Genomic DNA, 26375 nt, shown 5'->3' with positions numbered 1-26375 from the left:
CTGTATTCTCAGGTCAATGGCACCGACTTTACCTTCCGAAGCGCAGGCGTCCTCCTCCTGATCGTGGATGCCTGCAGCGTTCCCTTCCGGTTGACAGAAAAGAAGCTTTTCCTCTTTGCTGATGTTGGTTCCGTGGAAGAGTATTTGAAAACAAATATCCCTCCAAGGTAGGTCAAACTTACTCTGTACCAGAGACAAGCCAGCTTAAAGATGTGGAGTCCTCTACCCAGATAACACCTGGTTACCTCTGAGCTTTTACTTATCCAAGTCTACCGACTTGGATGTTAGAAGACTTTTGCAAATGGTGGACAGACTTTTAGGAAGAGAAAAGCTCACCCTTTGGAATATTACTATGCTCCTCTTTAATGTTAAGTTGTTCTACTTTATTTCCCCCTTGCTTAGAAGGCTTATTACCACTTGGAAGTAATTTGCCAGGTGGTTTTAAATTGTAGCCACCTGTCCCCCTGATGAACCCCCTGACTGTGATTTAGGAAGCCATCCCCTGGGTCACTTGGTAATGCCTGGAAAAGGATAAATTGATTTTTAAGTGGTTGAATGTCTCTTCTCTCTTTTAAGAGCACTGGTTTGACAGGTGTTTCTTTGTTGATCACTGAAGAAAGATTCTTTTTTTAGGTTGGTCAGACCTTGCTTGGGGACAAGGAGACAAATTCAGGGTCCTTTTTTCCCTTAGCTTTGCTGCAGATTTTAGGGAAGAACATAAGCTTTTCAGGGAGTGAGTGCCTGTCTAGCTCTTCAGTCATTTTCAGTTGATATGATGACTATGTCCTTTATAGATCACAGAGCCAGATTCCATGAAGACATTGGATTGTTTGGTGCAATAGTCTATATACAGCCATACCTTGGTATCCAGAGAGGATTGTTTTTAGGACCCCCTGCAAATACCCAAATCTGCAAGTGCTCAAATTCTTTAGATAAAATGGTGTAATGCTTGCATATAACCTTGGCATACCCTCCTGCATATTTTAAATCAACTCTAGATTATGTGTGATACCAAGTACCATGTAAACACCCTGTGATGCTATATTGTTTAGGGAATAGTGGCACAGAAGCAATTTTTCCCCAAATATTTTTGATCTACAGTTGATTAAATTCATATATTCAGAACTTGTGGATATGGGGGACTGACTATAGTTCTCTTCTGGTTCAAGATTATTATAGGGGACCCATTTTGGAGGTTTCAGTAAACTTTAAGGGTTTAAGGCTTTTTCCTAATGTTGAGACACTTGTAACTTTAGGACTTTTCATATAAGTCACCACAAGTTTTTAGGACAAAACAGTAGTCCTGCAAGGCACCCTATAGGTTTAAGACTTTAAACCAGTTTATTATAAAGGTAGTATTTGAAAAGAGAATATAAGAAGAATTTTTAAGAGATTGGTAATGCTATTTCTTTATCTGGCTGTTGGTCATACAAGTGTGCTTAGTTTGCAAAACTTAAAAGTGCTGGGCACTTAGGAATGTGTTTCTGTATATATATGTTGCATTTTAACTAGGGATTAAGAAATTATGGGGCAGCTGGCAGTGACATAGGGAGACAGAAGAGGCATTTGAGGTGGGGGGTTGACTGCAGTGATCTCACGGGAAGTGTACAGGCTCACGGGGAGAGTCCTCTGCACTAATTCTGACTTGGGTCACCACTGCTCTAGAAAGACTGAGACAAAGCCCACGTCAGTACAGAACTTAAGAATCTTAGTCATAAGAAATGTCAAGACCCATCCTTACTAAAAGAGAGGCAGCAAGAGTTAAAGAAGAGACCCTTTCTGGATGGAAAAATTAATGTTGTAAAGTTATCACTCTACCTAAATTGAAATTTCCATTAGGGGAAGTAAATAGGTTACTTTCCTTTTGTAATTTGCAATTGATACTGAAGTTCACCTGGAAGAATAAATGTGGAAAAGTGGTAAATTCTTTAAGTAAATTATAGGAATACAAAGGATTTATTATGTCAGATACGAAAATAAACCAGGAAACCATAGTAACTAAGCCAAGGCAGAGAGTCTACAAACGGGCCTGAGTACTGTGTAGACATGATACATGGCTAAGATAGCAAGGTTTAAACTGGGTGTAGTGGTGTATGCCTATAATCCTAGTACTTGGGAGGCCAACAGAGGAGAATTGCTAGTTCTAGGCCAGCCTCAGCAATTTAGCAAGACCCTTAACAGCTTAATCACACCCTATTTCAAAAGGGGTGGAGGCAGAGGTAGAATGCTTTATTTTTATTTATTCATTTATTTTTTGCAGTACTGGAATTGAACCTGGGGTCTTGTGCATGCTAGGCAAGTAACCTACCTCTGAGCTATAACCCCATGTCTTATTTTTATATTTTAAGATTATGTTCACCCATTCTGTTAGTAAGTAGATAATAGAACATAGGAAAAAAGAGCATCTGAAATAAAATGATAGATTATTCCGTATAAAAGATGAGTTCCAGCCAAGCATGGTGGCACACACTTGTAATTTCAGCATTTGAGAGGCTGAGACAAGAGGATCACAGTTCACAGCCAGCCACAGCTGCTTAGTGAGGCCCTTTGCAACTCAGTGAGACCCTCTGTAGCTCGGAAGTAGAATGCCCTGGGTTCCATCCTCAGTACTGCCAAAAAAAAAAAAAAAAAAAAAAAAGAGTCCTGGACTGCCCACTGCATCAGTTTACCTCAGTTACTTTGGGTCTCTAGCAACATGAGAAGCTTCTTCCAGGTATTGGGAAGGGAAATGGGAAAAGCATCTGGGTTATTTCCTTTTTTGAATTCTGTTTTTATCTACTATGTCTCTATGTTGCTGGGTTCCGAAAGTTAAAACGTGCATGCTGAATGACTGGAATGGGCTCTGATTTTCTGACTTTTACAATACAGGTCTATTGTTCTGTTGAGCACAAGAGGAGAACTAAAGCAATTGAATATTTCAGATTCCTTAATACCTTTGGGATTAGCCAAACCAGCTCATCTTTATAATAAAGGTTTGTGTTTGTATTATTCCATGACGTTCTTATGAGGCCAACGGCATATGCATTTTTATGGCGAAATTTAGTTACTAGACAGTTTTCATGAGCCTGTTGGGTAGGCCTGGGTGTCATCAAGGTCGTTTCTATAGAAGAGGACAGCGTTAGAGGAAGTGTGTTGGGATGTGCTTTGTTATTTGGGTGGAAAGAGGTCATTTGCTGAAGTAAGGAAATGTAGGGTGGGATATATACGTATATTTCTGTCTTTGTTTTGCTTAATTCTGACTTATCTTGCTGGAACTGTTAGTTGTACAAATTGAAATTTTTTATGTTTATTTTTGAAGGGAGTACCATATTTTTGGGATTCAGCGGAAACTTCAAACCATCGTGGACTAAGTTATTTACCAGTCCTGCTGGCCAGGGCCTTGGTGTGCTTGAACAGTTCATACCTTTGCAGCTGGAGGATTATGGGTGTCCCAGAGTCGGCAGTGTCCTCAGAAGAGACCTGGAACTGTTGAAGCAAGCTTCAAAAGTGCTGTAGAGACTGACTGTAACCTAAGTGCTGGGAAAAAATGTGAACTAACTTATTTAATTTATGGCATTTTAAAATGACACTGTTAACCCAATGAAACCATTTACCTGTTTAATACAAAAGGGGAAAGGTTTTTTTTTTTAAAGGAACTGCTTGAATACCAGCTCATGCACCTTCTGGTTGTACAAAATGGTAAAGAATTTATTTGTCTTTGTAAGGTTGTTGTATTCAGAGAGCAGTTCTCTTGCCCCTCGCCTGGCGCCCCGGGGTTTGTAGTGGCTGTGAGCGGTGTTGTACTTTTTGTAGAATGGGGTGGGAAGGTGGGAGCTTTTGAAAGTCAGTCCTAGCTTTTGAGAGGACCAGCTTCCTTAGCACCTTGGATTCTTGAAGTCTAACACTCAGTGTCATGGGGCGCTTGACTGGGGTGGCTGGCCTGCTCAGTGATGCCCGGGACCCTCTTTCTGGGCAGCCTTTGATGATTTTGTAGGATGCCGAATGACAGTTTTTGGTGGCAACTCAGGCCCAGCTCATGCCCTTTTTTGCCTGGACATGTGCTGTTTTTATTCATTGGTATATCAATTACTTCTAAGAGGTCAGCTTTCAAACAGCAAGTATATTGGGATAAAAGGGCTTTTTGGGATTAGAAATCCCTTTCATCTGTGACCATTGGGCAAAAATTTAACCTACACCAGGGTCTAAGGTTGTTGGGACCAGTCTTTGCAGCTTTAATCCTCAGCCTGTCTGGACTGTGTATTTGTGTTTTGAGCTGAGTATTTACAGGTTGGTTTGCCTTCCTTCCTTCCTTCCTTCCTTCCTTCCTTCCTTCCTTCCTTCTTTCCTTCCTTCCTTCTTTTTTCCCTCCCTCCCTTTCCTTCCTTCTTTCTTTCCCTTCCCTCCTCTCCCTCCCTCCCTTCCTTCCTTCCTTCTTCCCTCCTTCCCTTTCCTTCCTTTTTTCCCTCCCTCCCTCCCTCCCTTTATTCCTCAGGCTATTTTCCTAAACTGTAAACTTGTGTCATTTTAACTTGCACAAAGGAAGTCTGTTCTTGATGTTGCTCTTGCACCTGGGTTTTTGGTTGTTATTTTTTGTGTGTGGAGTTGTAAAAGCTTCCCTGCTCACCATCCTGCCAGCAAAATCCCAGAAAGCTTAATGATACCCCAAAATGATTGTACCCAGGGGAGAGAAAGAAGTAGCCTTTTGAGGGCCAGATCCTGGAGGGAAGATTGAGAAATGAACTTCTTTATGGCCTTAAAGGAGTGAGTCCCTCAAGTTAAATTGTTAAAGACAAAAAGGGCACCGTGACACCCAATTTCCCTTTCTTCCCTTTCTGCTGAGATTGTGTGTCTTCTGCCAGTAAGGGCTCCGTGTGCCAAACATGTCTGGCCCTAAAGCCTGATGCTGCACACTTGGAAAAAAAGTGTCCAAATGGCTTCACATTTCTGTAAATCTACAAGGCTGGAGTCTGGCGGAGAAATGGCCAAGCATGCCGGGCTGGATGTCGGCAGTGAGAGTGGACAGTCACTGTCCTCACCCCATGGCCGGGCCTCATGGCCTGTGCCTTGGTATCCAGGAGAAACTACAGAGCAGCTGTGTGACTTCTATTACTTTACAAAATATGCTACCTCAAAGTGCTACCGATAAACCATTCTAACTGTAAGTGCTCCTGCTAAGGGCACGCGTCTTAATCCAAGTTTGGTTACTTGTTTAAGGGTGTGGGCTTTTTTTTTTTAATATATAAATAGTGATGAATGAGATCTCATGTGTACTGTTGGATCATGGTTCCTGAAGGTGATTAAAGTGTGTGTGTGTGTGTGTGTGTGTGTGTGTGTGTGTGTGTGTGTTAACTTAAATATCTTTGATGTGTGTTTTTTAAGAGTTTGGTTCTTTAAAAGATTTGAGGAGAAAATGTAAGTTTCAAAACACTCAATTTTTCTCATTTATATACTAATAATCAGGGCCTAAGTTAAATAAATAAAAATGTGTGCATGTATTTTGTATATGTGTGTATTTGAATCTCTGTAATTTCTTAAAAATTCTAGATTGCAGCTATAAAGAAGTTTACTGGCAGAAACAAGGAATGGAAATCCACCAAGTAGATTTTACAAGACTGAGCATTAGCGGGTTGGGTACCATGTTCTCCAAAGGCTCTTGACCTTGGCTGCACATTTGAATCACCCTGGGGAGCTTTAAAAATGTGGAGGCGCAGACCCCACCCGCTGACCCCCAGATTTAAATTAATGGATGTGGGGTTCAGCCTGGGCATTGGAATTTTATTTATTTTTTAATAGAGACCTGGCTGATTTTCACATGCAGCCAGGTTTTGGAACCACTGCACTAATATTAAAAGTCCACTGTTAAGTCTGTAATTTCTTTTCCTCTGTGTGTATGTGTGATTAAGACACAGTTGCATCCCTGGGTTCAATCCCCAGGACCACAAAAATAAAACAAAATGGTAAACACCTATAATCCCGGCACGTGGCTGGGGAGGGTTGAGAAAGGAGGACTGCAGGTTTGAGGCCAGGCTCAGCAACTTAGTGAGACCCTGTTTCAAGATGAAAAAGTTCTAAAAGGGCTTGAGGATGTAAACCTCATTGGAGGCAGAATGCCCCTGGACTCAATCCCCAGTACCAAAAACAAATCACAGTTTCACATATCTATTTATGTGAGATCCCTGTATTACAAAACTCCCAATGCTAATCACAGCATCTCACTATTGTCTCTTTTTAACAGAACTTTCTAATCCAATTTTCTGTCTTTAATCCTCTCCTTTTTTTAAATTGGACAGATAAGCTGATGGCACATTTCAGGCAATTGAGAGCTGGCAGTCTGTTTTATTTCTGCTAAGAAATTGTATCCCATAGTGATTTGTAAGTTTGTGAGCGTTTTCCATCAGGTAAAACAACTGGCTGAGCTCCAAAAATCAGCTGGCTGAGAAACACAGGGCTCTCATGTCAGACCTGGTGTTCTACATCTTTGCCACGAGGATCCTGCCTTTCCACTTGAGCCAGTGGGCCATCTGTCGTCTTCAGAGGCTGGAAGAGAATGCTTGTGAGACGATGGAAGGCCAATCCCCCCATCCCCATGGTGGATGACGTCAAAGGAGCCCCTCAGCTGGGGTCTAGACTTAGGGGAGGGAAGTTTATGACTCCCGCGTTCCCCAACGTCATCACAAGTTCCCAGGCCATTAGGTGGGCTACTTTGTGTTGAGGAGGGGTGGGCAGTAAGGTGATGGACAGGGGCTTGAGTGCTTTAGATAACTTCATCCTTAATTGATGGAGTGGAATTTGGATGAGTGTAGTTGAAAGGCATTTTAATAGGAAGGAATGCACTTAGTTAAGCCAAGTGTTGTTTTTCTGTTGTTTCTAGTAGGTGAGTACTTGATTCCACTGAAACAGTGCTTGTTGATTTTGTGTTGCAGAGTTGAAGTTTATCCTCCAGAATTCTTGTTTAGTTTCTCAGGTACTTACTATACCGAGTTTCATAACTTGATAAACTCTCCTGAAGGTAAAAACCTTTAATAGAGTGACAGATTTATATCATTATACTCTCTGACTTGGTCATGACTCAGGCTTCTAGAAGTACAAGCAGAGCTTCTAAACTAGAACTAATTTTCAACAAGAGATCAGGGAGGGGAAAACATGAAAAGCCCTTCCCTGTTCTTCATTCATTAACAATACTATGTTACGATTTGCTGGATCCTGTGGGTCATTTAGAAAGTAGAAGGCTTTTTACTCTTATTTAACTTTGATATGAGAAAGAAGCTGATAAAAAGAATGCTTAATTAGGTCCTGGTGTTGTGGATAAAGGAGTGCATGTATTTTATTCTTAGGTGGTAAAATCAGAATTAACCTGTAATTTTTAAATGAGAAATAGTGCCTCAGGACATCCAGAACACATCAGCCATACCAAACTGTGAAAATGCTTTCTTTGAAACTAAAACAGAAGATGGGTCAGAAAACATCTTTGTCAGATGTGTTTTTGTAATTTCCTTTAGATGGACAAAATAATATAAATATGAAAAGTGACATTTAAAGTTTATCATCAGAAAAGCTTAGAGATCATGATCATAATTGGTTAGAGTTGGCACACATGACCTTTAGGCTCTGTACTGGTCAGAGTTCACTAGAGTAACAGAACTCAGAGCACATACATGGTAAAAGGGGTTTTATCAAGTCAGCTTACTGTCTGAAGCAGTGTAGTCCCAAGTTGTTGAATGCATGTGGAGAGCCAGAGCAATCAGCAGCTGGTCAAGTGGTCCAAGAGCTGGAGTCTTAGAATTGGAGTCCCAGTCTAAGATGGAAAGGTTAGGAAGCTCTACGGAGAAATGGCGGTGAGGGTCCAGTTCAAAGAGCTAAAGGCCAAGATCTCAGACAAGAGCTGATGCACTTCTTCAGGAAACCACACATGCGTTCACGTGGCTTTCACCTTTTATCCAGGTCCTGCGTCTATCAGAACGGTGCTGCCTACATTCAGGATGGGACTTCCCCTTCTGTCAGCCATCACATAATACAATCATCAACACACCCAAAGCCACATAATCTTAGATGTTGACAATTCAAACTAACCATAACAGGCTCCCTGCCTACAATTTTAAGCTAAGAATGGGGTTTTCGCTGTTGTTTTATTTTTAATTGATTACTTTTGATAGTGTTGGGGGTGTAGCTCAGAGGTAGAATGCCCCTGGGTTTCCTCCCCAGTACCAAAAATAAATAATAAATAAGTAAATAGTTAAATAGAAAATAGGTGACGTTAGGCCCTTACTGAAGTCATTTGCTGACACTCGATCTCAGTGAAGTGTATACTGGTGCTCATTGTCCTGTTCTGGGAACTCGTCTACATCTTGAAAATTTTAAAAATAGCAAGCGTGGGGGGGGGGGGGGCAACTGCAACAGAATCATATGAGGTGCTTGCAGAAAATGCAGAATCCCAAGGCCACGCTTAAACTTTAGAATTGGCATCTCTGGGATTTGGAACTGGGAATGAAATTTCATGATAAGCTCTCCAGGTGTTTCTGATTAATATGAAAGTTGAAAACATTGTAGCATGTAGCAAGCCTGTTATTATTTTTTCTTCCTCACTCCCCTTGATAGAGAATACATCTGAACAAATCTGAAGTGTCTTTTTTTTTAACCCTCTTGATTCCATTTACACTATCTTCCCCAGAGCTTTTTTTTTTTTTAAGAGTGCAGGGCATATGTGATGCACAGCAGGATATGAGGTTGTTACTGAGACAAAACTTGGGAAAGCCAATGATTGAGTCCTCCATTTGCAATGGCTGAGGTTCTCATTGTTAGGATTATTTCCTTTGCTACCGTTAGTTATTTCTATGCTGAAATCTTAGCCATCCTTTGTTTTCTGCAATTTTTTATTTTTCTGAGGAGTTAAAAATGTACATTTAGCTGAAATTAGGCTGCATTGAGTAATAAAAACAGATTTCTTTGTTTTTACTGATACTACTCTCCTAGTTACTTTGTATTTAGCAAAGCTTGGATTGGTAACTGCAGGTTTTTTTTTTTTTACGATAAAATGATTTCCTACAAGAAATTTTATAAGCAAAAAGTTTGCGTATGTGCATGCATACATATGTACGTTCCTAGGGATTAAACCCAGGGACATTCGACCTCCAATTTATCTCCAATCTATACCCTCAGCCCTTTTTATTATCAAACAAAGTCTCGCTAAATTGACGAGACTGCCCTTCAACCTACGATCCTCTGCCTCAGCCTCCCGAGTACTGGGATTACAGGTGTGTGTCACCACATCTGGCAATAAAAACCCTTTTAATACATGAACTTTCCTGAGGGTCACAGGTGGTCGGATAAAGTGGGGGATATGGCAATTGCCCCTTGTTGGGGAAGAAGTGGGGGACTCTGGGAGGGTGTGACAGATTCATCTTTTTTTTTTTTTTTTTTTTTTTGGTGGTACTGGGGTTCCTGGGAAACCTACCACCGCGCTATACTCCCAGGCCTATTTTTATACTTTCTAATTTGGAAACAGGGTCTCTTAAACCAGCACGGCTGGCTTCGAATCTGCGCGATCGATCCTCCTGTCTCCGCCTCCCAAGCGCGGGGATTACAAGCATGCGCCACCACGCCCAGCTCAGATTCATCTTTTTCAGCCCACACTGAAGGGCAATGCCCAGTTCCTCAGGCCGAAAGGTTCCTGAGGTTGGAGATGATGCAATTTGCAACTCTCAGAAGGTAAGGAGTATCATTTACTCCCACTATGGGTGGTGGAGGAGAGCGCCCCAACAGGAAGGAAAGACTGTGATAAAACTTGTTGCCTCTACAGAAGTACTCACGAGGCCAGCCTTTTCTTAAAGAAAGTAGCTCAGTGAGCAGGTAATGGCTGATGACCATTCACTGTAGGTATGGGGGATGTTTTGATGATAAGGCACTTTATTAGTGATATTACTTGGAGCAGCTTTCTTCTGATCCTCAGCTTTCTTGTCTATCAAATGAGACTTGATAATTCTGTGAAATTATAGAGGATGTTAAATGAGAACAGCCGTGGCTCATAAGCACGTGTGGCTAGTGGTCAGACATGCTTAATGGTAAGCAAAGCAAAACAGAATTCCAGACACCTGTGAATTCTAACTTTGGTAGTTTTACAGTGGCTAAGAATTAGGAAATCTAGTTGGGTGCAGAGGTACGTTCCCGTAATCCCAGTACTTGGGAAGCTGATATAGAAGGAATCCCATGTTCAGAGACAGCCTTCACACCTTTAGTGAAACCTTCAGCAACTTAGTGAGATCCTGTTTAAAAATAAAATAGGGTTAAGGGTGTAACTGGTATGTAGAATTCCCCTGTGTTTAATCCCCCCCACACACACAGGAATCTATTTTCTTTTGACAAATTTTTCAAGGTGATGCCAGCTTTGGGAACGAACCACTGACTGCCTCTATCCTAGTTTTTAACATACTTCTGGTCCTCAGTTATTTGTGTATAGAAAATAAGACCTCAGGCCTGGCAGTATTTCCTAATGAAATAGAAAATTGATTTGAGCATCCTCAGGAGGTTTACATTTGCACCTATAGTTTTTCTAGCACCGTAACTCAGCAAACCAGCTATTAGAGGGGCCTGGGCTATGAAACACAGGGTAAGAAACTTCCTGAAATGAAACTGTAGCTGCACCCTGCTCCGCAGCTGGTGGCGGAGTTTCCTGCTCTTCATTCCTGTGGAAGGAAACTGCAGTCCAGCTCGTAGTTTGTCTCTTCCAATCTCTTTTTATCAAAAACAAGAAGTAAAACCAACTCACTTCTAACTCTCCATCTTCAGCCACCCATATTTTCCATTCTCCTACAGCGATGGAAGTGCTAAAAGTGTCTCAAAGCTCAGCTGTGTAGACCAAGCTGGAGCTGGGTTAGAAGACCTGGAGGAACGTGCCTTTGCAACGAACCTCCCCATGTTTCTGTGCCCATTTCTTCTTAGTCACACCTCTCTACCTCCTGCCCAAGGCCCACTGTGGGGGGCTGACGGGGAGGCCCTTTTGTAACTTTCTCACTACCTTTGCTCCCAAGTTCCCTGGTCCATACTCAAGATGATTAATTTAAAAATCAGGGTTCATGCTGGGCGTGGTTGGCACACGCTTGTAATCCCTGCGCTTGGGAGGCTGAGACAGGAAGATCGCGCAGGTTTGAAGCCAGCCTCAGCTACTTAGTGAGGTTCTCAGCAACTTAGTGAGACCCTGTTTCCAAATGAAATATAAAATAGGTCTGGGAGGATAGCCCGGAGGTAGAAAGCCTCTGGGTTCCACCTCCAGTACCACACACACACACAAAAAAAATCAGGGTTCAGGGCAGAGGTATGGCTCAGTGGTAAAGCATGTGAAGCTGTGACATGCTTTACCACACAGCATTGAAAAAGAAAAAAAAAGGTTTCATGTCTGAAATTCTCTCTGGGGCAGTTATGCCATCTTAATTTCGGCTCACAGTTCCTGTAGTGCTAGAAGTTATGCATGTCTGGAGTTTTTCATGATTCTTGTGATTTTATTTCTGTGTGTGTGTGTGTGTGTGTGTGTGTGTGTGTGTGTGTGTGTTACTAAGAATTGAACTCAGGGGCATTCTATCTCTGAGCAACTAAAAATCATTAAATCATTAAAATGTTTTTATGATTTAAATCATTAAGTGATATTTATTTATGTATTTATTATTTATTTTGCGGTACTGGGGCCCAGCTCTATTTTTTATTCTTTATTTTGAAACAGGATCTCATTGAGTTGCAGAGGACTTCACCAAGTAGCTGAGGCTGGCCAAGAACCGTGATCCTCCTGTCTCAGCCTCTATAATGCTGGGATTACAAATGTGCGCCACCATGCCTGGCTTTTTTTTTTTTTTTTTTTTTTTTTTTTTGTAATTTTGACACAGGTCTCACAAAATTGCTGGGGTCTTGCCAAGTTGCTAAGACTAGCCTCAAATCTGTGATCCTTAGGTCTCAGCCTCCCAAGTACTGGGATTATAGGCATGCATCACTGTGCCTGGCTAGATTGGTTTTTAAACTAACTTTTCCCTATAACATATTAATTTATATATAAAAATGATACCATATATCCATATTTATGTAGATAAAGTCACAGATTTGGAAAATCCACACAGGATAATTAGTCACAGAGTAATGGAGTCAAGACCATCTAGAACCTTTGAGTAGTTATATTTGAATGGTGATTTTCCTCCTGCCTCCCTTTTTTTGGTACTGGGGATTGAATCCAGGAGCATTGTATCTCTGAACTACACCCCCAGCTCTTTTTTATATTTTATTTTGAAACAGGGTCTTGCTGAATTGCTGAGTCACTAAGTTGCTGAGGCTTTGCTTGAACTAGCAATCCTCCTGCCTCAGCCTCTCAAATACTGGATCACAAGTGTGTGCCACCACACCCTGCCCTCTGGCTTAAAGTAATGTTCTCAGGAGAACACAGAGACCAGAACAATAACAACACTACCTGGCTCTGAGATGCATGATCCATTTGAATCCCACCCCAGATACTTGGCTACAAGAAAGCGTCTGCATCTCAACATCTTCCTGGAAGCGTTGTTCAGTGAGCACTGGAAAATCTTCTGTGTTTATAGTATCTTTCATTCTGTAAATATTATTTTAATAGCTGAAAGGAAAAGATTTAGTAATTTCAGCTTCCCTTTGTAATATTATATTAAATTATATACGTTATATTAAAACATGTCAGCAAGGTTATGTAAAGATCCCAAGAGAGAGAGACGATACATAAACTAGCTTAGTAATCATAAAGTTAAGTGACTTCCTATGCACTTTTACCCACTTACAAACATAACCATCTTTTGGGGGGGTACTTTATTATATTGATGATCAGTAATTTCTGGCTCTTGTTTAAAATTATAATTGAATATAATTGTTATTATAATTCAATTATAATTATTCAATTATAATTTTAAAATATAATGTCCAAAAGCAGTGAATTAGAAGTGTATTGTCAAGTATAATTGTGGGATACGTTGGATAGCTATCTTCTAAGTTAGTGATTTGGTACATTCTTTTTGTGTCTTACTTGATTGTAGTAAAAATACATTTTATTGGTCCTTAAGTTTATATACTTACAAAAGACAAATAATTAAATCATAAAGCTAACCAATTAGTTTTAAGAATAGTAACATTGGAAGACAATAATGAAGAGAAAGAATAGCTCTACTCTAGTTTTCTTGAATTTTGCCTATTAACTGTTTTTACCCTTAAATTGGCAAGTCAGAGCTGGTAGACTATCTAATTAATGGATTTTATTTTAGTTTTCTCAGTATAATGGAACACTTTAAGAGCAATATCTGCCCCTTTTATAACTTCGTGTGTATGTTGTTCACATATGTCTCAGAATTTATTTGTTGAACCAATATAATCAGCTTGTTGAGGACTTAAAAAGATAATATCACACTGATGTATATGTGTGGTAGACAGCATTCTGCTTCAGGGGTAAAGTTAAATCTGCTGCTGATTACCAAAGATAAGTTAATTATTGAGGTCTACCTACCGATTTAGTATGAGTTTCTAAGTTTAGAGTGAAGGGGGGCTTAGCCTCTCTCATCTTATATTTCTGTGAGTCAAATTGCCTTGAAATGGGCTGCTGAATAGTGAATATTAAAGTTTTAGATACCATATGGAAAGAGGATGGGTTTTAAAGGGAAGGAATTTCTATATTATAAAGTATAATCCTCTAGCATGGCATTCTGTCTTGTGTACTAGAGCATAAAACTATGTTTTTAAAAATACAGTTTATGGTTCATTTTCATCTGAACCATGAGTGTGCCACTGAAATTGCAGATCCACGGACTCCATTCTCAATGGATTGCAATAGAATCTTGAGCTGAGCCTCAGAAATCTGCATTCAAAGCAAGTGAAGCAGTGGAATGAATCACAGAACTGAGAACTGTAACAAAGATGGCATTACAGTGGGTGCAGAATAGTCCACTCGATAAATAATGTGAGAATAATTATGGCTTTTCATGTGGGGAAAAATGCTATTAGATTCTTCTTCCCTCAAACCACAAAGAAAAATAAACTCCATGTAGAAAAGCTACTGTGAACAGTAGAACTATAAAATTACAAAAATATAGAGTATCACTTTGACATTGAAATGTAGAAGGGCATCTTCAATACATTAAAAAGCACAAATCATAAAAAATAGCAGGAAAATGCTACTAGATTGCAATTATCTGAGTTCATTCACAATGCTGTTAAAAAATACAATAGGCTGGACAACTTATCCATTTGTTTCCCACAGTTCTGGAGGCTGAGAAGTCTAAAGAGCACCAGCAGAATCAGTGTTGAGTGGGGCCGCTTGATTCCTTGTAGATGGTGCCTTCTCACTGTGCCCTCACATGATGGGATGATGAAGTTCTCAGAGGCCTATTTTAACATCACTAATCCATTCAGGAGAGCTCTACCCTCATGACCCAATCACCTTCTAAAGGCCTCACCTCCTACTATCATCAAATTAGGGGTTGGCTTTCAGCATATGAGTTTTAGGAAGACAAAAACATTCAGACCATAGCACAATTTAATACTTGTACATAAGAAAAGATACCATAAAGTCAAGAGCTATATCACATAATTGGATATTTGTAATAAATATAACCAGTGAAGGATTAGTATCAAGAGTGTATAAAAAGTTATATAAATGATTAAAGAAAATATATGAAAAAATGTTAATCATAACCAACTAAAAAATAGGAACTCTGGAGAGCAAATATGTATGAAAAACTATTTACCTTCATTAGTCTTAAGAGGAAGTGTAATTAAAAGATGAGGTGGTACATTTGTACTCTCTGCCACTTGGGAGGCTGAGGCTGGAGGATAACAAGGTTGAGGCCAGCCTGGGCAACTTAGAACCTATCTCAAAATAGAATAAAAAATAATAAAGGGTTGGAGATGTAGCTCAGTGGTAGAGCATCCCTGGGTTCAACCAGCAGTAAGGCAAACAAGCAAACAAGCATGCACAAAACCAAAATCGAGATACCACTCAAAAGGTTAATGAGTATGTAGAGAAAATAATGAAACCGTGGGATACATTGTTAGTTAGAAAGTAAGTTGGCACATTTTGTGAGTCAAATGGTAGAATCTAAAAGCTTGCGGCTTCCATTTCTTTATTATGTTTCATTTTTGCTTTGAGGTGCTCGGGATGGAACCCAGGGTCTTGTACGTGCTATGCGCGTGCTCTGCTAGTGTGCTACACCCCCAGCCCTTATGCTTTGTATATGTGTCACCCTGGTTATATTTATGTCTGTAAAATTCTTCTTCACTTGTACAAGTAAATATGCGTAGAGGTATCAATGACTGTGTTCATATTGATGAAAAATCGGAAAATGCATAAATATCAATATGGGGCTACGTAAGTATATTATAATATATTCATAAATTGGATCACTGTCCTGTAGTTAAGATGAATTATATCTGTGGTATCAATATAGATACATTTAGAAAACAATGTTAGGTAAACAAAGTTACAAATGGAGATCTATAAAATGATAAAATGATTATGGATACATACTGATTATTGAGGTTGTATGATCCAATTTCCTACCTCTAACAAGAGATTTTCTTTCTACTCTTGCTAAATCTGGAGATTCACTATATTTAATTCCCAGAATGGTGGGGTTAAAAACTCCTAAAAACCATATCATCCAGTTTCCTTGGTTTTTATTTCTTTTTCTGGAAACAAGTTTTGTTTTTAGAATAGTTTAAGATGTATATAGAATAGCTGTAAAACTACTGGAGTTTCCATATATCTTATGCCTAGTTTCCCCTGTTGTCTTACATTTATATGGCACATTTGTTGCAATGATTGGATTGACACTGGTATAATTAGAATTTATATCTTACTCATATTTTGTTTTTAGCAAATGAAAAAATGTCTTAGGATTTCATTCAGGATACCACAGTTAACTTGTTAGACATGTTTTCTTAGGCTCCTCTAAATTGTAGCAGTTTCTCAGATTTTCTCTTTTTTCTGACTCCTTTGACAGCTTAGAAGGATGAGTAAAGTATTTTATGGAGTGTTCCTTGTTAGGATCTGACACATTTTTCTCCTGCTTGGACTGTGTTATAGAGAAGAGGACCGTAAAAGTGCAGTGCCGCTTTCACTGTAGCAAGCATGCATGTTATTAACACAACATCACTCTTGATGTGAACTTTGATTATGGGCTTTCTTAACAGTCAAGCTGATGTCCGGCCAACCCCCCCCCCCCCCCCCGGCTTCCACACTGTATTCCTTGGAAGGAAGTCACTATCCACAGCGACTCTCCTCTTTAAAGGGAGAAACTGAATCTCAAGAAGTAAAGTGATTTTTCCAGGTCATAGAGTTAGTCATTGCTAGTCCAAGGTATGGATTGGGCTATAAAGGAGTTATTTAATACATAGTTAATTTTTATTTAATTCAAATTTAATTTTGAAATTATTTAATCGGATTCAGTTTTATTGAACTTAACACATTTTGTCCTATCATCCCAGATATAGACCACCTATAAAAGCTTAAATGTAGTACATAATATATGTACTGCTTTTAGATTAGTAGTACAGCTCTAGGTTATGATTTCCAACCTATTTTAATGCACTTGTGTCGATTTTGTTGAAATACTCACAGAATTGAAAACTGGGGGTTTAAAGGGTCAAATTTTTCATTTAATATACATATTAAATTAAGACATTGCATTTGACACATAAGAAAACTATTTTTTCTTTCCTCTCAACAGCCCTTCTATTGTTAGGTCTAGAATCAGGAATATTAGATGCCATATTTTTTATATTAACACATACACCCACATACCCGCAGAGCAGAGCTTAAAATGAATAAAGGAAAAATTTGTATGTGTTGGAAACTAAGCAGGAACTAGCATCGGTGAGGAGGAGATAAAGTTCTATGGGGACTGGACAGCTTTACTGAAAGACTGTTCACAACACCATTTGGGCAGGAAATTCCTGGATTTGGGGAACAAAGTCCAAAAGAGGACAAGAGGTACGTGCCCAGGTGGGGTGGCTTCTTGGGCTCCGGGATTCCTTGGCTCTAGGTCATGCGCACTGAGAATAAAAGGAAAAGAGTCACCACTAAAATGCGGGCTCACACGCCAGGGATCCCAGATGCTCAGATGTGCAGGTGGTATTCGAAAGAGCCGTGGAAACTATACCTCAGTAGGAAGAAAACTGCACAGTGAAGGGGTAAAGTAAAAGAAGCAACGATGAACCAAAGAAGTAGCAAAAAAAAAAAAAAAGAACACAAATTTAAAAAGTGCTTTCCACAAAATAAGAAGAAATAATAGTACTTGTGTTTCAAAAGAGGCTGGAAATAAGATACTGTACACCAATTTGAAAATCACAAGGCAGAAAAAGTTGGGAATTTGTCTTTTTCAGTAAAGATATCCTGACTAATTTTGACATTTTCAGTTTATTATAAATCTAAAAGTGTACGCTAAAAGTAAACATATGAAAAGTAATGCATAACTTGTAAACTAAATTGAAAAGAAAGTTTAATAAATTGATCTATTCAATGCAAGATATAAAAAGAAACAATAACAATAGAAAAATAGAGTGATATATTAATGCAAACAAATTGATAATTATGAAAATGGATAAAAGTTAAACTCAAGCCGGGCGTGGTGGCTCATGCTTGTAATCCCAGCATTTGGGAGGCTGAGACCAGAGGATCGCGGTTCCCGGACAGCCTCAGCTACCTAGTAAGGCCCTATGCAACTCAGTGAGACCCAGTTTCAAAATAAAGAATAAAAAATAGGGCAGGAGGTGTAGCTCGGAGGTCAAATGCCCCTGGGTTCCACCCACAGACCCGCAAAAAAAAAAAAAACCAACAAAAATTAAACTCACTTTTCTAATATCTGATAATTTTACTTTTTAATCTGTCTGGATCTGTTTAATCTGTTTAGATTAAAAAGTAAAATGTAATAAATTGATATTTATGGATATAGCTTAAACAAAGTGATATGGTGTCAGATGCCTGTAATCCCCAGTACTTGGGAGGCTGAGAGAGGAAGATTGCAGTTTGAGGCCAGTTTCAGCAATTTAGACTCTCAGTAACATAGCTAGACCCTGTTTCTAAACAAAAAGTAAAAAGGGATCTGGGTGAATGGAGGCAGAATGCCCCTGGGGTTCAATCCCAAGTACAACACAAAAAACAAAACAATAAAAGGTATATTAGCTAAAGCTTATATGACAATATCAAGTAATACTAATTTATAGAATATTAAGCAAAAATTGCAAGAAAAAAAAGAACAACCTAATAATTAAAGGTAGTATTAGAGATTAAGAGGTATATACCTTTTTCAGAAACTGGTAGATCAAGGTGGCCAAGTTAAAATAAACAAACAAACTGTTTTTCTAATTAATCAAGGAAGCATAAAATTGGCTGTCTTGTTCTCCAGTTCAAGATCTGTGGTCCAGTAAGTAGTTAATTTTACAGTGTATGCCACCTGCACTTAGGTACGTACTTTTAGTTCTGTACTCATCAGTTTCTTTCTCTGTGGGCCTTCCTATATGCTTTTTCTATCCAGACCTTCCTACTGATTTTCTTGGCCAATGGCTGCTTTTTTCATCTCTTGGATCTCAGTTTAACTGCCACGATACATCCTCAGGGGATTTGTCTCTATGCCATGGGCTCTGTAGCTCCTCCAACTCTCCACAGTGGCCCATAATTCTGTTACATTTCTGGATTTCTTCCCCACCAATCACCTTTCCAGGACTCTCTACTCTTTTGCAGCCTAGTGCCTGGCTCATGGTTTGTTTTTGAGGAAAAAACCCACAAAGGAATGAGTTATGTAAAACTCTATGTGATCACAGATGGAGGGTTTAATTCTTCTAAGAAAGAAGCTTCCTTAGGTAGAAAAACACTTGAGGAAACACTTGGAGGAGTGCTGGGGAAGGTGGCTTTGTTCCATGTGCAGGGAACAGCATGAACAAATGTCTGGAGGCCAGAGAGGGGCTGGCATGGCCGGAGATGAGTCCAGTGAGGCGTAGCAGGAGCATATGTGGCGACAAAATAGGGGGGAAGTAAAGCTGAAATAGAGATTGGAAATCAATTCTTGGACCTGGAATGTCATGCTGAGTGTAAACTTTAATCTACAGACAAGGGGTGTCTACGACTAACATTTAAACACCAGAATGTACTAGAGCTATTCGCTGAGCGGTTTTAGTTCCTTCTACTTCTGAGTCTGTCATGAGACACTAAGACTCTTTCTGCCTTCAAAATTAGGCATGGCCACATGACTTATTCTGACCAGTGCCAAAGAGTGAAAGTGACTTATACCATACCTGGGCAGAAAGTTTAAGAAATATTATCTGATTTGTCAATGATCCTTTTTCAGACTTAGCTATTATGGAAGCGTGAATCTCGATCCTCGAGTGAGAATGTCATAGCTAGAGAAAACCTCAGCTGTTCTCCCATAAACTAAATAAGGCACAATCGTGTGTGTGTGTGTGTGTGTGTGTGTGTGTGTGTGTGTGTGTGTAATTTAATTTGAAATAGGGTCCACTGAGTTATTGAGGGCCTTGCTAAGTTCCTGGCTACGAATCTGTGATTCTCCTGTCTCAGCCTCCCACATGCTGGAATTACAAGTGTGCCCCACCACATTCTGCTAAACCTGTGTTGTTTTAAGATGTCTTCAATTTGTTATTTTAGAGTGACCTTGATCGTTCTGACTAGTGCAGATATTTTAAAATCCAGTCTGGCACCAATTAGACTAGAGGGCAGAGGAAAATTAGGAGCCTATTCCAACAAAGGACTAGCAGTAGGCAAAGTGAGGAATGGACTGTGAGCACGAGGACAGGGATTTTGCTTGTTTTTTTTTTTTTTTTTTTTTTTTTTTTTTTTACTAATTCCTGCACTTCTGGTCCCTGGCACAGTTTCTAGAATAAAAGAGAGGCAGAAAGAGAATCCTAATTCTCATGCTTCCATAAGGACTCACACTGAATTTTTTAGTGTCTCCCCAAAGATGCTCAAGTCTTAATAGTGATATCTATTAATGTAGTCTTTACTTGAAAACAAAGTCTTTGCAGATATAAATTAGTTAAAAATCTTGGGATGAAATTACCTTACATCTAGGGTGGGTCCTAAATCCAATGGCTGGCATCCAGCTAAGTGAAAGGAGGGGGAAATTTGACTCACTCCTGAGAGGTGGCCATGTGAAGATGGAGACAGAGGCTAGAGTTAGCCAGCTGCAAGCCAGGGAATGCCAAAGATTGCTCAGCCATTGAACACAAAAAGGAGATAAGGGACAGAGTCCCCGTCAGAGCCTCCAGAAGAAATACTTTGTCCACACCTTGAGTTTGGAATTCTGCCCTCTAGAACTGTGGGTGAAATATTTCTGTTTTTTAAGCCACTAATTTAGTGTTACTTTTTATGGTAACCCTAGAAATTCAGATTTCACTCCACTTATCAGATGAGAACAGCATTAGAGTCACATTTCCAGTTACATCCTCTCTCTCCATCCTCTTCTCCACCCTGTTTACAAAGTGCAAGTAATTTATCTGGTGTGTGACACTGGGGGAATTCATTCAGCAGCTAATGCTCTTTGGGGCTATATTTAAGGATAACCCATAGGATGAATATGTCCTCCTACTCACCTCTTCCATTAGGTAAGTGAGCTGACTGATGACCCCGAGATAGTTTTCAAACTCTCTAGGCTTGAAAGTTGCAAGGCAGCACACAATTACCTGTTGTTGGCTGGTGATAGATATGCTTTGCAGGTTCTCCTAGATGAACCACAAGGTTGGGCTTTTCATTTGTGTATGTGAGTGTGTGAGTGTGTCAATTTGTGTGTATAGTGGTAGGGACCCTCATTTGGATTGCAGTTCTGAATAAGACTCTCTCATCTCCATCTCTCAGTTTCAAATTTAGAAGGAAAAAAGAAATATGATTGGCTTTTGGAAATTCATTCCCAAGAGAAAGTGTTCATTAAACATTTGCAGAAATGCATAAAGACAAAAAGGATTGCGATTCAAGAGACACTGTAGGATTAATCTTAATGAGATTGAGTGATTATTATTGTTGGGGCTGAGAAGAGGGAAAAGTGCAAGAAGATGCAGGGTTTCGCATTTAGACTGGTGGATAATTTTGCTCACATCTGACCATGTATTCGAATGGCAGAAGAAAAGGAGTTTGAATTTGGGATATGGAGGAGTGAAGTTCTTAATATTCATTAACATGAGAGTTTTCAGGAACTAATCTGAAATGTTTGGAGCCCAGGCTACAGACAGAAGTATGTGTATGGGATAAGATAATATAAAAAGGTATGTGGAATAGACTTCAAGTCAAAAACTAAATGGAAACAACGAAGGCTTTATATAATGATAAAAGGATCAATTCAGCAAGAGGATGTAACAATTCCAAATATAATGAACCCTACATTGTAACACCTAAATTTGTAAAGCAAATACTATTAGATCTAAAGGTAGAGATAGACAATAACTCAATGATAGTTGAGAAAGTTGAGAACTTTAACACGAATTCCTGCAATGAACATAACACAGCTGGAAAATCAACAGAGAAGCATTGTGTGAATCATACTCTATACTAAATGGACTTAACAGTTACAGAACGTACATTTTCCTCATCAGCACATGAAACTTTCTCCAGTATAACATTTTAAGCCACAACACAAGTCTCAACAAATTAAAAAAAAAATGAAATCATATAAATTGTCTTTTGTGACCCCAATGGAATAAGACTGGAAATCAACAACAGGAGGAACTTTTAAAAGTATATAAATACATGGAAATCAAATAAGATACTCCTCAATTGTGAATGGGCCAAAGAAGAAATTAAAAAGGAAATCTAAAAACTTCTTGAAACAAATGAAAATGAAAGTACATAATACCCAAACATATAGGATATAGCAAAAGCAGACCTAAGAGAGAAGCAATTAACATCTAAATAAAAAATTAGATCCTAAGATCTCAAAAATATTACCTACTGTTGTACCTTAAGGAACAAAACAAAACAAAAAAATCCCAAAATTTGTAGAAGGAAAAAAATAGTGAAGATCAAAAAAGAAATAGATGAAATAGACAAAGAAAATACAAAAGATCACAAAATTAAATTGTTTTTTCTTTTTTTGGTGGCGGTACTGGGGTTCCTGGAAGCCCTTCTACCTCAGGGCTATGCTCCCAGACCTATTTTATATAAATATTTTAATTTGGGAACAGGGTCTCTTAAGCCAGCACGGCTGGGTTCGAACTTGCGTGATCCTCCTGTCTCTGCCTCCCAAGCACGGGGATTACAAGCGTGCGCCACCACACCCGGTTCTAAGTTGGTTTTTAAACAAATAAAATCACCATACCTCTAGCTAAACACACTAAAAAGAAAAAAAAAAGAATATTCAAATAAAATCAGAGATGAAAAAGGAAACATTACAACTGAAACTATGAAAATTCAAAAGATCATTAAATGCTATTATGAATAATTAATTACATTGCCAACAAATTGGTAAACCTAGAAGGAATGGATAAATTCTTGTGCCTATACAACCTGCCAAATTGAATTACGAAGAAATAAAAAATAAGATCTAACCAATGATGAATGATGATAATTAGTGAGTAATAAAAATACTCAGAAAAGTTCAGGATCTGATGGCTTTACTGCTAAATTCTACCAACTATTTAAAGGACTAATAAAACTATCCCAAAAGATTGAAGAGAGGGGAACTCTTCCAAATTCATTGCACAAGGCGAGCATTACCCTGGGTAACAAAACCAGACAAGGACACAACACAAAAAGAAAACTATAGGCTGGGCATGGTGGTGTAGGCTCGTAATCCCAGCATTCGGGAGGCGGAGACCAGAGGATCATGGTTTGCGGACAGCCTCAGCTACTTAGCGAGGCTCTTTGCAACTCAGTGAGAGCCTGGTTCAAAAATAAAGAATTAAAAAATAGGGCTGGGGGTGTAGCTCAGAGGTAGAAGTCCCTTGGTTTCTATCCCCAGTACCACACGCACACACAGAAAAAAAGAAAAGAAAAGGAAAGAAAAAGAAAGACAGCTATAGGCCAACATCCCTGATGAACATAAATGAAAAATAGTCTTCAACAAAATTCAGCAAACTTAGCATTATGAAAAAAAATCCTTCACAATGGCCATGTCATATTCATCTTAGCAATGCAAGGATTTTCATTATGAAAAAATCTGTCACAATGGCCACATCAGATTCATTTTAGCAATGCAAAGATGGCTCAACATATACAAATCAATAAATGTGACATTTCTATGAACAATAACAAAAATAGATAACTTCAATAGATGTGGAAAAGCATTTGATAAAATTTGACATCCCTTGATGGTAAAAATCTCAACAAGTGTGTGTAGAAGGAATGTACCTTAACACAAAGGTACACCATTGAACAGGAAAAACTGGTTTTTCTCCCCCACTTTCACCACTTTTGTTCAACATAATACTGAAAGTCCTATCTTGGGTAATTAGGCAAAGAAAGAAATAAAGGCACTCAAATGGAAAGGGGGATGTCAAAGAATTGCTATTTGTAGAAAACATGATCATATCACAAAGAACATGGTAAATCTAATAAATTCAGTAAATATGTAAGATACAAAATTAACATACAAAAGTTAGTAGAATTTCTATACATAAATAATGAACAAACTGAAAACAAAATCAAGAAAACAATCCCATTAGCAAAAATAAATAAATAAATAAATAAATAAATAAACTGCTTGGAAATAAATTTAACCAAAGGAGTGACAGATCTTTGCAATGAACGTTACAAAACACTAAGAGAAATTAAACAGGACATAAATAAGTGGAAAGATGGTAGTCTATGCTTATGAATTGGAAGAATTAATATTATTCAAATGTCCAAACTTCAAAAATTAACTGATATATTCAATGCAATGCTTACTAAATGGCAATGACATTCACAGAAAGGGGGGGAATCTTAAAATTCAAAAGAAATCACAGAAGACCCCACATACCCAAAGCAGTTGTGATCAAAAGAATAAAAGAGGAGCCATCACCGTATCTAACTTTAAAATATACTCCAGAGTTATAGAAATTAATGCTGACATAAAAAAATAGGCACTAGACTTACAGAACAGAGAACACAGACATAAATCCTTGTACTTACATCTAACTGAATTTTTTGTTTTGTGTGCGTGTGTTTTACCAGGGATTGAACTCAAGGACATTGTGCCTTTGATATACAACCCCAACCCTATTTTTTGTTTTTTATTTTGAAACAGGGTCTCAGTTTGTTGAGGATGGCCTCACCAAGTTGCTGAGGCTGGCAGTGAACCTGCAATCTTCCTGTCTCAGCCTCCCAAATACTAGGACTACAGGCATTCGCCATCACACTTGTCTCATCCAACTGAGTTTTTACTAAAGTGTCAAGAACACGTATTTGGAAAGAACAGTCTTTTAAACAAACATTTCTTGAAAAGCTGGATATTTACATGCAAAAAAAGCAAAACCAGACCCCCTATCACTCACCATATACAAAATCAACTTAGAATGGATTAAAGACTTTAAAACAAGACTCCAAACTATAAAACTGCTAGAAGATAAAAGTAGAGCAATACTTCATGACATTGGTCTAGGTAAGGCATTTTTGGATAAGAACTCAAAAGCATAGGCAACAACAGCAAGAACAGACATATTACATAAAACTAAAAAGCTCTCCACAACAAAGAAAATAATCAACCGAGTGAAGTGACAATGTGAGAATGTGATTTTTTTTCTTTTTGTGGTACTGGGGATGGAACCCAGGGGCCTCATACCCAAGACAGCCCTATTTTTTTTTTATTTTGAAATAGGGCCTCACTGAGTTGCAAAAGGCTTCACTAAGTAGCTGAGGCTGTCTGTGAGCTGTGATCCTCCTGATTCAGCTCCCAAATGCTGGGAATGTGGTAAATGCAAGAATTTATAAATTTAAGAAATGAGAGAAAATATTTGCCAATAATTAATCTGACAAGGAATTAATGTCCAGAATATATGAGGAACTCAACTCAATAATATAAAAGCAAATGGTTTGATTAAAAATGGGCAAAGGAGGAGCCGGCTATGATGGCACATGCTTGTAATCCCAGCATTCAAAAGGCTGATACTGGAGGATCATGGTCTGCAGACAGCCTCAGCTACTTAGTGAGGCTGCAACTCTGTGAGACACTGTTTCAAAATAAAAGGATTAAAAAAATAGATCTGGGGGGTGTATCTTGGAGGTACAATGCCCCTGGGTTCCATCCCCAGTATCACAAAATAAATAAATAAAGGACAAAGGATTTCATAGATATTTCTCAAAAGAAGATATACAAATAGCCAATGAGCATATGAAAAAAATGTTCAACATCACCAATCAAGCAGGGAAATGCAAATTTAAGCCACAATGAGCCATCTATTGTTTCATTCTTATCAGAATGATTATTACCCAAAAGACAAAAAAAAAAAAAGTGCTGGCATGGATGTGGAGAGATGAGAACATTTATCACTGTCAGTGGAAATGTAAATTAGTACAGGCATTATAGAAAGCCGTATGGAGATTTCTAAAAGAAGTAAAAATAAACCTACCATGTGATCCAGCAATCTGGGTATTTAAAAGAAATAAAATCCATACGTCAAACAAAAATCTGCACTCCTGTGTTTACTATAGAACTATTCATAATAGCCAAGATATGGAACCACTGGGTAAAGAAATGATCTACACATGCACAGAGGAACACTACTCAGTCATAGAGAATGAGTTCTTGTCATTTACAGCAGCATGGGTGAGCCTGGAAGAGATGATAAAAAATGAAATAATTCAGGCACCAAAAGACAGATATTGCATTATCTTATTCATTTAAAAAAGAAGTCATTGCACCTATATGAAATGCTCTCACTAATATTTTAAAAACCAATTATTTTGTCATGATTTCCTATCTGGGTTAATATCTTCTACGGATATCTAGTAAGCCAATCTCAAGAGAGAAAACCTTTTGGCCCATAGTAAATATTCAATAAATACCTGTTCCTTTTATCACCTGTGCCCTTGCCAACTTCTGAATCCCCTCCTCTGGGCCATTCACCCTCAGTATCTTGCAGCACTCCTGTCTTCAGATCATAATTTAAAAAATCATAATTTAAATAATCATAATATAGTATTTAATAATAATATTTAAATAATCATAATTTAAAAAATCAAGTTATCATACTTTTAAAAATCTATAGAATAGTGCCAGTAATAGTGCCAATAATCTCCTATCCTATAGGAGAGATTGGTCAATTGGTACAAAATTAGTTTTAGATAGAAGGAATGTATTTTGGTGTTCCATAAAGCAGCAGGGTGACTATAGTTAATAATATTGCAGTATATACTTCAAAATAACCAGAAGACAGGATTCTGATTGTTCTTACCACAGAGAAATGATCAGCGTTTGAAGTGATGGATATACTAA

At 38.5% G+C, this 26375-nt stretch overlaps 1 protein-coding gene across 2 annotated transcripts in view; it reads left to right on the top strand.

Moving 5' to 3' along the window:
• Positions 1-3495, top strand: part of CEMIP2 (cell migration inducing hyaluronidase 2) — a gene marked incomplete at both ends in the record, with an annotated part of 75322 nt that extends 71827 nt beyond the window's left edge. For both annotated transcript variants that reach the window (XM_080709111.1, XM_080709110.1), the window contains 3 exons: positions 13-167; positions 2869-2976; positions 3303-3495. In XM_080709111.1, the coding sequence (XP_080565237.1) occupies positions 13-167; positions 2869-2976; positions 3303-3495 (456 nt within the window). The remainder of the gene's footprint in view (positions 1-12; positions 168-2868; positions 2977-3302) is intronic.
• Positions 3496-26375: the final 22880 nt, after the last annotated feature.

This window comes from Muscardinus avellanarius (assembly GCF_963383645.1).
Source record: "Muscardinus avellanarius genome assembly, chromosome: 13".
Classification (NCBI taxonomy): Eukaryota; Metazoa; Chordata; class Mammalia; order Rodentia; family Gliridae; genus Muscardinus; species Muscardinus avellanarius.
This window is presented reverse-complemented; position numbering and strand designations above follow the sequence as displayed.